Source organism: Brienomyrus brachyistius, chromosome 16 (genome assembly GCF_023856365.1).
Source record: "Brienomyrus brachyistius isolate T26 chromosome 16, BBRACH_0.4, whole genome shotgun sequence".
NCBI lineage: Eukaryota > Metazoa > Chordata > Actinopteri > Osteoglossiformes > Mormyridae > Brienomyrus > Brienomyrus brachyistius.
In genome coordinates this window covers 22,910,640-22,923,822 of record NC_064548.1, presented here as the reverse complement: position 1 = coordinate 22,923,822, position 13,183 = coordinate 22,910,640, and the positions used below count along the sequence as shown (strand labels likewise).

The following is a 13,183-nucleotide window of genomic DNA, read 5'->3' as shown; positions in this document are numbered from 1 at the left end:
TAGAGGATCCTCGTTACTTAGCAGGCGGGCTCATACCTCAGCGCTCCCTCTAAAGTGACGAGAGACGCTCTTCCTCTCCTTAAGCTCGAATTAACAATTAACAACGACCCTGCTGAGCAGTCAGAAAGAAATAAAATTAAGGAAAATAATAATAAAAGCGGCGGGTAGGCTGTAGATATACCCGCAATACAATATATGTTAGATATAACTGTTGACCATTTGCAGTCATGTCAAAAAGTCAAAATTGTTAAAACCACCCCCAAAAAAACACCACAAAAATCTCAGTGTATGTCTGCTGTGGGCAATTATAGCATGAGCGCACCAAACTGGTAACTGCTGATAAAAAAGTAACTGTTGGTAGAAAAATGTATTTCAGTCGTTAGAGCCCAAGCAGTGACTGATTAACGCTGAATGGTGAGGATTCCATACTGACAAATCAGAACAGGCCTGGCGGGTGCAGAAGATTTCAGCAACTATAAAATAGTCTGCAAGCAAACCAGACCTAACAGTGTGCTTTACTAGCAGCTCTGGGACAATGGCAATGCATGAGGGGGTTATAGTGCTGCTTCTTCTTTTAGGTTGCAGCTGTGAAGCTCAACTGAAGTCTGGGTTTCTTGTGAAGACCCCTCAAGTGGCTGCAGTTTATCAAAATGGATTAGGTGCTCCCCAGGTGGTGGCAGCTGGCTATCAGGTTGGGGTAGGGGCTCCCCAGGTGGCTTCGACCAGCTATCAGGTTGGCGTAGGGGCTCCCCAGGTGTCTTCGACCGGCTATCAGGTTGGCGTAGGGGCTCCCCAGGTGTCTTCGACCGGCTTCCAGGTTGGCGTAGGGGCTCCCCAGGTGGCTTCGACCGGCTATCAGGCTGGCGTAGGGGCTCCCCAGGTGGCTTCGACCGGCTATCAGGCTGGCGTAGGGGCTCCCCAGGTGGCTTCGACTGGCTTCCAGGTTGGCGTAGGGGCTGCCCAGGTGGGGGCGACCGGCTATCAGGTTGGCGTAGGGGCTCCCCAGGTGGGGGCGACCGGCTTCCAGGTTGGCTTAGGGGCTACCAAGGTGGGGGCGGCCGGCTATCTGGGCAAGCAAGTTGCTCCTGCTCTGGTTAAATCTGTGACTGGAATGCAAGTGAACCCTGATAGTGTGAGGGTTGTATGTGGGGAGGATTCGGTTATGGTGGATGTGCTACAGGACCTTCTAGCTATTGGCCAGCTGATCAATGCTTCAGACATCACCCTTGGTGGTTGTGCACCCACTGGGCAGGATGCTTCTGGCACAGTGAGGTTTCAGTCTGTGCTGCAGGCCTGTGGAAGTACACTGATGGTATGAGGGCTTCCTTCTGATTGGTTGCTATGTTGGCTATGCTAGTCCTAATCACGTTGCTCTTCTCCAGATGACTGCTGATGCCCTGGTCTATAGCTTTGCATTGATCTACACCCCCAGTGGTATTAATGGCAGCCCCATTGTGAGGACCAATGGTGCTGTGGTTGGCATTGAGTGTCACTATTTGAGGTGAGGATGCCCCGTCAGCTTTGCTGTTCCTTAGCCCTAGGAGCTGTTCATCCAGTGACTGACCCAAATGGGCAGTGGTGGCTTCATGGTTAGGGAAGCACACTTGTACCAAAGATTGCTGGTTCAAGTCCCTGACCAGCAAGGCACCACTGGGGTACGCTGAAGGTACCGCCCAAAGCACTGCTCCCCTGGTGCTGAATTAGCTCCCCCTGATGTGTCATGATGTCACATAATATAAATGCAGAGGACACATTTCATTGTGCACTGTTGTGGTCATTGACATACCACGAAACCTTAATTCTAAATGATGCCTGCTCCTTAGGAAGCAGAATGTGAGCAGCAATGCCCTGGTGCCAACCTGGATCCCCTACTATGCTACAATGGCGGCTGAGGCACAACTGAATTTCTCACTGAGGCTGATGGATGGTAGGCAAGGGGTTCATGCAGCATATCTGGCTTTACTCAGTGGGCTTGTCCTCAAGTGTATGTGCCCTTTGTGCAGATGCATGGCAGAATGAGAGGGCCTCCAATGTGTACTTCCTGGGAAGTGTCCTGAACATTGAAGCCTCTGTCCTTGTGGGCAACAGTCAGCCCCTGCGTGTCTTTGTGGACAGCTGTGTGGCCACCTTGGTCCCTGATGTGACCTCTGTCCCTAGCTATGCCTTTGTGCAGAACTCTGGGTGAGTAACATTGTATGGCTGTGTGAGGCCGCTTGGGCAATGCTGCTTGACATGCCTGCCCTTCAGGTGCCTGACTGATGCCAAGGTGACAGGATCCCGCTCCCAGTTCCTGCCCAGGAAGCAGGATGACAAGCTGCAGCTTCAGCTGGATGCTTTCAGGTTCTCTCAGGATGGCAGGAGCTCAGTGAGTACAGGCACTTGTGCAGGATTTCTGTGCTTAAATGAACTGGCTGTGATGGCAGCTGACCAGCTTCTGGTGTCCCCCTAGCTGTACATTACTTGCAGCCTGAGAGCAACAGTGGCTTCTGTGCCTGTGGATTCCCAACACAAGGCTTGTTCCTTCTCTCTTGCCGCTAACAGGTCAGTAGCTGCAGCATTATGATGCTGGATCAGTTCAGCTGCTAAGCAATTGCTATTCCCAATTGCAGGTGGGTGTCTGTGGATGGGAATGACCAGGTGTGTGGCTGCTGTGACGCCAGCTGTGGGCTTGCAGGTGTAGCAGGTACGCTTGGCTTCCACCAAAAGATGCTCTGGTGGCTTGTGTTGCTGTGACTGAGACACCCTCCCTCCTTGCCCTTGCAGGTGCTCAAGGCACAGGTGTTCTGGGCCCCATTGCTATCCAACAGGGTCCTCCCACGGCTAGTCAGCCTGGACAGCTGTATATTCTGAAGGGATAGGGACCAAGCTGCATGGTCCCTGGATGGAAGGAGCCACCTAACTTGCCTGGCATATTCTGCACTGCTTGTCATGCTGTTGCTTCCCCCTAATGAGGTGACTGCAGTTGTGCAGGAGACCAAGGGCACTGTCTTGTGACTGAATAAACCACTAGTATTTGAAATGGTGCAGTCATCGCTTATTCCTTGGCTCCCAGGTACACTTCTGGATTGCCTAGAAATTCTACAGCCACACCACTAACTTGCATTGCAGAAGCAGTGACCACAAATGTCTAGGCCAGTTCAAGGTCGTAGCAATCCTCTCAAATATAGCGAAATAAGCATCCACCTCATTTTCCCGAAGCACAGGAACAAGAGCAATATGACGACTGACATCAAAGCCAGAATTTCCACCTCCAATTTCCTGGGAGACTGGTGAACCTGAGGGAGAACGAAGGCTAGACCGAGGAGTGTCTGGGGCATCAGCCTGGTCACGGGCGGGCAGGCCGGCTGGAGGGGCTGTACTTGGTGATTGTACTTTACGCGGAAGGGGCATAGGTTTTTGTTCACCCATACTCATTCTGCGCAATGCCACCTTGTCTGCCTCAACCTCCACTTCCTGGACATGGAGTAACTGAGCCTGGTACTCCTACCTTATCTCCAGTTCCAGCTCCCTAAGCCGAATTGTCAGCAGCAGATCCTCCCTGGTTGAGTGTGGATCGCAGAGATCCATGCGGATCCCTGTCCCCAGATCAACGCCGCCGGCTTCCGCTGTAGCCGTCAACCGTACGGGAGTGGGTGCAACACTCGGCGAGCCACCTAACTCGGGTAGGATATCAGGTCGTCCTGCAACGCTTAGAGGCTTCAGCGGGGACCGAAACATTAAAGAACTCTGCTATTCCTAGCAGATCGTCCTTACGGCACTTATCGAACTGTTCCAGTGTGGGATAGAGGATGAAAGCAACGAGGTCGACCTGAGCCATTTCCACTACACAACCACACACCCCCCCAAACAAAATAAACCGCCAGACAAACACCGGAAAATGGAAAGGAACGGACGAGCTCCTAATTTCTGTTACGATCCTCAGTCTAGGGTTGAGGAAGGTAAAGGGAAAGGAGAGGGGAAAACGAGACAACCAGGGGATGGGAAAAGGGAACACGGGAAACAAAGGGATCTTTTTTTGTATTTTTTTAAATATTTATTCACAAACACTTTCACAAACAGTAGGGCAACAGACTTCGGGAGTGACACGGCCAAAACGATAAACGAACAGCGCTAACGAACACGTCTCAACCTAAGCTAATTCTAAACAAAATGAAAACAGGAAAACAAAATGACACAAAACTAAATCTGACTCCCTCACCAAAAAAATACAGTAAACCACACGCATAAACAAATGGGCAGTCACTCCTTGCGCACTTAACAGACACGAACATACAGGAAACACCAAAAAGCCGAGACACAGTATCCGAGGGGCGAGGCAAAGAGAGGAGTCGGTAGGAAGGCAAGAGATCAAAACCAGGAGGCAATCAAACTAAAGGCAAAGGTACAGAAGGGCAAAGCAAAAGTCGGAAACCAAAAATCTGTCGTATGCAAGCAAACCAAACAAAGCAACAATGAGCAGAGCTCCCGCTACTCTCCCGCCACGACTTTTTCAGTCCTAGATCCGGAAGCAGCCTCGAAGATCGGGGGAGTGGCCAGGTCCGGGAGGCGGAGTCGAAGGGAGCAACATGCGACGTGCTGGACCTGCAGGGCAACCCCTCCCCTGAACCTTACTGTACGTGAACTAGATTGCGATTCATAAGGCGTATATTTCTCGCAAGTTTTCATAAATCATTATACGTCATTTTCGTGTTTTGGGCGCAGGTACACTTTTAGTATGAGTTCTACGCAAAGTTTTATAAACGAGACCACACAGCATTAATAATATACTTAATTTATAATTGTTAGTAATATTAATGATATAAAACAATATAAAACTGCAGAAGACAGTATACTCTTCCTGCTCATATAACTCAGTATGCCCTAAACTCAACCGTTCACATACATCAATTCCCATTGTCAACCATAACGAATTACATTGTAAACACCTTCCAATCACTATGAAATAGTGGGCAACACGAACAAGCACTGAAATATAAACGTAAATGTTTAGAGCAAAAGGGACGAAACACCAAGGAAGGATGGCTTTCAGCTGACGACCCTCTAGCTGGTTCTCAAGGATCCTCAGATCATTCTGTCACCAAGGAGTCCCAAGAGAGGGGAGGATTTTGCTACATCTCAAGTGGCTCTTGCAGATTTCTACTTGTAGCAATGAATCTTTGATATTTAATTCACCTGAACGTGGAGATAATTGTTCTGTATTGTATCATTTTGAATGTGGTTAATGTTTATTTTTATTATGAAACAATTTGTGTATTATTTTTTTTTCAATTAACTGGTTGTTTGATTTGAAAAATTCTGAAAATAGTGAAAAATGCCCTAACACATTCACATACAGCACACAGATTATTAGAAAGCATCATTTTTTTTACATTTTTATTTAACTTACACATAAAACGTGCAGCTACATATAGTGTCACTTTAAATTAACAGTATTTTAATGTATTTTATTTGATAAGCTTTGGTTCAGTATGATGGGGCGGCATGGTGGTACAATGGTTAGCGCTGTTGCCTCACACCTCTGGGGCCCGGGTTCGGGTCTCCGCCTGGAGTCTCCGTCACATGTGTGCGGAGTTTGCATGTTCTCCCCATGTCATCGTGGGGTTTCCTCCGACCCCCCCTGCGGTTTGGATGGATGGTTCAGTAAGAGATGAGGTTGAGTATAACAAAAAAGGACAGCAACAAAAATAATGCTGTTGTACTGGGTTAATATTTACTATGAAATTCAACATCAGCACTCCTCTTTTCCCTCTGATTAAGTTTAGTTGCACTTGCTGCTGACAAATAAATACACCTCTTAAGAAGCATTTATAATTTCGGAAAAATACTTATTACCCAGTAATAAAATACCATATTTGGTCAAGGGATCAAAGTTTAGGACTTCGGACTCGACTCGCGACTTGCATGTCTGGACTTGTTCCCAACTCTGGTAAATGAGATATTCTACATTTTATTATAAAATAGGATTTGTGCTAATTATTTTGCACAATTGAAAGCTAATGCAAGTGTTCAAAGCATGTTAAGGTAGGCTAGGCTAGTCCATAATGCTTGTTAGGGTAGGTGTACTGTATCAAAATGAATTCTCCTTACGATATTTCCGCATTATTATAGGTTTATTGGAAGGTAACATCATAACACAATAAACAAATTTAAAGATTAATTTTACTAGCAGCATTATAATGACGACTTTGTTCAAATTTTCTATAAATATATCATTACGTTGAGTAAATTTGCTTAGTGGAGCACACCACATGCGGCCGTTTCTGTAAATCAGGGAAGAGTTTTATAAGCACTGAAGTGGCGGTGAAGGAATGGACAGCTCAACAGCCGCAACATCTTTCGAAAGAGGAGATATTGTGGATAAAAGAAAAAAAGACACTAGCGGTGTGGCGGTACTTTCTGAAGTTTAAAGTTCGACACGTTTAGTGACATGAAGGATACTCCGGATTTATACACATTGCAACTTTTTGGCGTCACAACATGCCTCTCATCGATACCTTATACCTACTACTTACATGCTTACCAAATTGTGGGCGCCAATAAACGTCTGTATATTACCGAAAAGCTGCGTCCGTACAAGTGTATATGACCATGATATAAAGCACTGAAATATGAACGGAAATGCTTATACACATAAAACACCAATAACTGCCATTAGCTTAGCAACCGTAACAGCTGCTCCAACACAGGTGTTTCACCCGCTTCCATGGTGCTTCGCCATAGCGCAACATTCGGAAATGTACGTAGTCACTAAATCATCTACGCGAAATTGTATTACATCTAAGTTTAATCACAGCACCCGTTCGTAGCAGTTGTGATTTGTTCGCAAGACGACTAACAGGCGCTGCCATTTATCCAACACTCGGCGCTATAACCCTCACCGAATCACCGCCTCCTTCTTTGTCGACGCACTGACTACACAGGGAACATTTCCCTTGTGAGGTCTGGTAGTTACGTGTAATCAGTAGCGCCCCTAGAGGATCCTCGTGACTTAGCAGGCGGGCTCATACCTCAGCGCTCCCTCTAAAGTGACGAGAGACTCCTTGAGCTCGAATTAACAATTAACGACGACCCTGCTGAGCAGTCAGAAAGAAATAAAATTAAGGAAAATAATAATAAAAGCGGCGGGTAGGCTGTAGATATACCCGCAATACAATATATGTTAGATATAACTGTTGACCATTTGCAGTCATGTCAAAAAGTCAAAATTGTTAAAAAAAAAAAAAAAAAAAAACCCAAAAAAACACCACAAAAATCTCAGTGTATGTCTGCTGTGGGCAATTATAGCATGAGCGCACCAAACTGGTAACTGCTGATAAAAAAGTAACTCTTGGTAGAAAAATGTATTTCAGTCGTTAGAGCCCAAGCAGTGACTGATTAACGCTGAATGGTGAGGATTCCATACTGACAAATCAGAACAGGCCTGGCGGGTGCAGATGATTTCAGCAACTATAAAATAGTCTGCAAGCAAACCAGACCTAACAGTGTGCTTTACTAGCAGCTCTAGGACAATGGCAGTGCATGAGGGGGTTATAGTGCTGCTTCTTCTTTTAGGTTGCAGCTGTGAAGCTCAACTGAAGTCTGGGTTTCTTGTGAAGACCCCTCAAGTAGCTGCAGTTTATCAAAATGGATTAGGTGCTCCCCAGGTGGTGGCAGCTGGCTATCCGGTTGGCGTAGGGGCTCCCCAGGTGGCTTCGACCGGCTTCCAGGTTGGCGCAGGGGCTCCCCAGGTGGCTTCGACCGGCTTCCAGGTTGACGTAGGGGCTCCCCAGGTGGTGGCAGCTGGCTATCCGGTTGGCGTAGGGGCTCCCCAGGTGGCTTCAACCGGCTTCCAGGTTGGCGTAGGGGCTCCCCAGGTGTCTTCAACCGGCTATCAGGTTGGCGTAGGGGCTACCAAGGTGGGGGCGACTGGCTTCCAGGTTGGCGTGGGGGGGACCGGCTATCAGGTTGGCGTAGGGGCTCCCCAGGTGGGGGCGACCGGCTATCAGGTTGGCGTAGGGGCGACCGGCTATCAGGTTGGCGTAGGGGCTCCCCAGGTGTCTTCGACCGGCTATCAGGTTGGCGTAGGGGCTCCCCAGGTGTCTTCGACCGGCTATCAGGTTGGCGTAGGGGCTACCAAGGTGGGGGCGACCGGCTATCAGGTTGGCGTAGGGGCTCCCCAGGTGTCTTCGACCGGCTTCCAGGTTGGCGTAGGGGCTCCCCAGGTGTCTTCGACCGGCTTCCAGGTTGGCGTAGGGGCTCCCCAGGTGTCTTCGACCGGCTTCCAGGTTGGCGTAGGGGCTCCCCAGGTGGCTTCGACCGGCTTCCAGGTTGGCGTAGGGGCTCCCCAGGTGGCTTCGACCGGCTATCAGGCTGGCGTGGGGGCGACCGGCTATCAGGTTGGCGTAGGGGCTGCCCAGGTGGGGTCGACCGGCTATCAGGTTGGCGTGGGGGCGACCGGCTTCCAGGTTGGCGTAGGGGCTCCCCAGGTGGCTTCGACCGGCTATCAGGTTGGCGTAGGGGCTACCAAGTTGGGGGCGACCGGCTATCTGGGCAAGCAAGTTGCTCCTGCTCTGGTTAAATCTGTGACTGGAATGCAAGTGAACCCTAATAGTGTGAGGGTTGTATGTGGGGAGGATTCAGTTATGGTGGATGTGCTACAGGACCTTCTAGCTATTGGCCAGCTGATCAATGCTTCAGACATCACCCTTGGTGGTTGTGCACCCACTGGGCAGGATGCTTCTGGCACAGTGAGGTTTCAGTCTGTGCTGCAGGCCTGTGGAAGTACACTGATGGTATGAGGGCTTCCTTCTGATTGGTTGCTATGTTGGCTATGCTAGTCCTAATCACGTTGCTCTTCTCCAGATGACTGCTGATGCCCTGGTCTATAGCTTTGCATTGATCTACACCCCCAGTGGTATTAATGGCAGCCCCATTGTGAGGACCAATGGAGCTGTGGTTGGCATTGAGTGTCACTATTTGAGGTGAGGATGCCCTGTCAGCTTTGCTGTTCCTTAGCCCTAGGAGCTGTTCATCCAGTGACTGACCCAAATGGGCAGTGGTGGCTTCATGGTTAGGGAAGCACACTTGTACCAAAGATTGCTGGTTCAAGTCCCTGACCAGCAAGGCACCACTGGGGTACACTGAAGGTACCGCCCAAAGCACTGCTCCCCTGGTGCTGAATTAGCTCCCCCTGATGTGTCATGATGTCACATAATATAAATGCAGAGGACACATTTCATTGTGCACTGTTGTGGTCATTGACATACCACGAAACCTTAATTCTAAATGATGCCTGCTCCTTAGGAAGCAGAATGTGAGCAGCAATGCCCTGGTGCCAACCTGGATCCCCTACTATGCTACAATGGCAGCTGAGGCACAACTGAATTTCTCACTGAGGCTGATGGATGGTAGGCAAGGGGTTCATGCAGCATATCTGGCTTTGCTGTATCTGGGCTTGTCCTCAAGTGCATGTGCCCTTTGTGCAGATGCATGGCAGAATGAGAGGGCCTCCAATGTGTACTTCCTGGGAAGTGTCCTGAACATTGAAGCCTCTGTCCTCGTGGGCAACAGTCAGCCCCTGCGTGTCTTTGTGGACAGCTGTGTGGCCACCTTGGTCCCTGATGTGACCTCTGTCCCTAGCTATGCCTTTGTGCAGAACTCTGGGTGAGTAACATTGTATGGCTGTGTGAGGCCGCTTGGGCAATGCTGCTTGACATGCCTGCCCTTCAGGTGCCTGACTGATGCCAAGGTGACAGGATCCCGCTCCCAGTTCCTGCCCAGAAAGCAGGATGACAAGCTGCAGCTTCAGCTGGATGCTTTCAGGTTCTCTCAGGATGGCAGGAGCTCAGTGAGTACAGACACTTGTGCAGGATTTCTGTGCTTAAATGAACTGGCTGTGATGGCAGCTGACCAGCTTTTGGTGTCCCCCTAGCTGTACATTACTTGCAGCCTGAGAGCAACAGTGGCTTCTGTGCCTGTGGATTCTCAACACAAGGCTTGTTCCTTCCCTCTTGCCGCTAACAGGTCAGTAGCTGCAGCATTATGATGCTGGATCAGTTCAGCTGCTAAGCAATTGCTATTCCCCATTGCAGGTGGGTGTCTGTGGATGGGAATGACCAGGTGTGTGGCTGCTGTGACGCCAGCTGTGGGCTTGCAGGTGTAGCAGGTACGCTTGGCTTCCACCAAAAGATGCTCTGGTGGATTGTGTTGCTGTGACAGACACCCTCCCTCCTTGCCCTTGCAGGTGCTCAAGGCACAGGTGTTCTGGGCCCCATTGCTATCCAACAGGGTCCTCCCACGGCTAGTCAGCCTGGACAGCTGTATATTCTGAAGGGATAGGGACCAAGCTGCATGGTCCCTGGATGGAAGGAGCCACCTAACTTGCCTGGCATATTCTGCACTGCTTGTCATGCTGTTGCTTCCCCCTAATGAGGTGACTGCAGTTGTGCAGGAGACCAAGGGCACTGTCTTGTGACTGAATAAAGCACTAATAGTATTTGAAATGGTGCAGTTGCTTATTCCTTGGCTCCAAGGTACACTTCTGGATTGCCTAGAAATTCTACAACCGCATCACACTGCTTGCTGCCTGTGGATTTTATGACTGGAATGGCACCCTGTGGGGAAACCTTGCCTTAGATGGAATGTGTTGGTGGGGTTGTACACAAGGTGTTCCTTTCAGTAAGGAATCAGTTTCAGGGAAGGTACTCCCTGTATGTGGATCAGGGCTTGGTGCCAACAGACTACGGTAGTCGGGAGTGATTCCCACCCTCGTTCCCTCTGTTTGGGGGAGTGGCTGACAGCCTCTATGTGGTGGTTGGAAGCATTGCAGCCTGGTTTGCCATCACCTTCATATCATGGAAGTACTTGGTCATCCTGGGGCACTTGCAAGGGTGTACCATTGATTTTTAACAATGGCAGGCACTAGGGGGCTCATGTATTGCTACTGAAATGCAGAATTCCAATCCAGTGTCAGCAACTGATTCACACTAACAGATGATGGTATTAAACCTTAATACTGATTTCTGGAAGTGCTGGTTAAACTGTTGCTGGTGCTTGGAGCAGAGACCAACTGAGGAGGGGAGCACAATGACTCGTGCACACTTCGCTATGAATCAAATACACCTGCAGTATTTTCTGTCAACACTTGCTGCATCAAGCAAAGGCACATCCTAGATGTGTAACAGTCCACCTTGATTTTAGTGGCTAAGAACTTTGTGCTTGTCATGCAATGTTTCCCTTTCAAATCAATCAGGGAAATGTGCAATATCCTGTCTTACAGTAAAAAATACTGTGTACATTTACAACAAACTAGTGGTCACAGCAAGAAATGGTGCTAATGATTCCTCTGATCAAAAGAGTCTGCAATTTTACATTTTCAATCTGGTCGTCCATTTCTAGCATTTGGATCAGCACTACATATGCTTCCCAGGTTACGATGGTCTGTTTTGACCTTGCGATGGGGAATGTTTTTGATTTTCAGCATGTTCAATAACTTAAATGGGACATTAGACATTTTGTTAAATAGGATTGGCATTAATTTTGCACAATTGTAGGCTAATGTAAGTTTTCAAAGCATGTTTTTAAGGTAGGCTAGGCTAGTCCATAATGCTTGTTAGGGTAGGTCTACTGTATTAAAATGGATTTTCTCCTTACGATAACTATATTCTAGAAAGCATCAATTTTTTAACATTTTTATTTAACTTGCACATAAAACGTGCAGCTACATATAGTGTCACTTTAAATTAACAGTATTTTAATGTTTTAATAAGTATTAAATGGTGGCGCAATGGCGGCATGGTGGTGCAATGGTTAGCACTGTTGCCTCACACCTCTGGGAGTTCCGGGTTTGAGTCGAGTGTGCGGAGTTTGCATGTTCTCCCCATGTCGTCGTGGGGTTTCCTGCGGGTACTCCGGTTTCCCCCCACAGTCGAAAAACATGCTGAGGCTAATTGGAGTTGCTAAGTTGCCCATAGGAGTGCATGCGTGAGTGAATGGTGTGTGAGTGTGCCCTGCGATGGGCTGGCCCCCCATCCTGGGTTGTTCCCTGCCTCGTGCCCATTGCTTCCGGGATTGGCTCCGGACCCCCCCGCGACCCAATAGGATAAGCGGTTTGGAAAATGGATGGATGGATAAAATAGGATTTGTGTTATTTTGCACAATTGAAAGCTAATGTAAATGTTCAAAGCATGTTAAGGTAGACTAGGCTAGTCCATAATGCTTGTTAGGTAGGTGTACTGTATCAAAATTAATTTTCTCCTTACGATATTTCCGCATTATTATAGGTTTATTGGAAGGTAACATCATAACACAATAAACAAATTTAAAGATTGATTTTACTAGCAGCATTATAATGACGACTTTGTTCAAATTTTCTATAAATATATCATTACGTTGAGTAAATTTGCTTAGTGGAGCACACCACATGCGGCCGTTTCTGTAAATCAGGGAAGAGTTTTATAAGCACTGAAGTGACGGTGAAGGAATGGACAGCTCAACAGCCGCAACATCTTTCGAAAGAGGAGATATTGTGGATAAAAGAAAAAAAGACACTAGCGGTGTGGCGGTACTTTCTGAAGTTTAAAGTTCGACACGTTTAGTGACATGAAGGATACTCCGGATTTATACACATTGCAACTTTTTGGCGTCACAACATGCCTCTCATCGATACCTTATACCTACTTGTTGATAAATGTATGATTGCATATAACTGTACCAACACATGACCAAAAGGTGGCAGTGTTCGTAGGGCGTATGCTTTTGGCAGCACCCCCTATATAAGGGAATGTCTTTCTTGTTCTGTCTGTTAACACTCACGAAGTGTGGAGTGTTGTACCTTAAGCGATGTGTCTGTTCGTGTGATTAATAAACTAGGCCGATAAAGGCTACAGAGCAAAGTGGCTGTACTCATCATTAGAATTATTATTCCGCTGCAAGAAGGCAAGGTTATGCGCTGTCGACGTAATTCTGCTAACAGGTTATGGGCCCAGGAAAAGGCAGACATGTGCGATAGCAAGACGGTTAGTTACTAGCGCGTCAAGAAGTAGCTACAGTAGTTGACTGAAAGTGATAGCTAGTTTAGCGGCGAGAGAACCGGAGAGCTAAATGTAAGCCGAAACGGGAGTTAAGCTGAGCTACAGACACAGAAAGCCATGACGAACAGAAGCAAGACCAAATGGCCTACGTTCGACGGGAGAGCAGAGGAGTA

At 48.1% G+C, this 13,183-nt stretch overlaps 1 protein-coding gene across 23 annotated transcripts in view; it reads left to right on the top strand.

The window, feature by feature from the left end:
* Positions 1-493: 493 nt before the first annotated feature.
* LOC125710089 (fibroin heavy chain-like) overlaps positions 494-13,183 on the top strand; it is a 576,413-nt gene continuing 563,723 nt past the window's right edge. For 20 of the 23 annotated variants that reach the window (XM_048979322.1, XM_048979318.1, XM_048979317.1 and 17 more), the window contains exons 1-4: positions 496-1,027; positions 7,944-7,985; positions 8,055-8,096; positions 8,139-8,486. In XM_048979322.1, coding sequence (XP_048835279.1) covers positions 536-1,027; positions 7,944-7,985; positions 8,055-8,096; positions 8,139-8,486 — 924 coding nt within the window. In that variant the 5' untranslated portion in view covers positions 496-535. Of the gene's footprint in view, positions 1,028-7,943; positions 7,986-8,054; positions 8,097-8,138; positions 8,487-13,183 lie in introns of all 23 variants that reach the window. The other 3 variants (XM_048979314.1, XM_048979309.1, XM_048979301.1) reach the window with 2 other exon arrangements.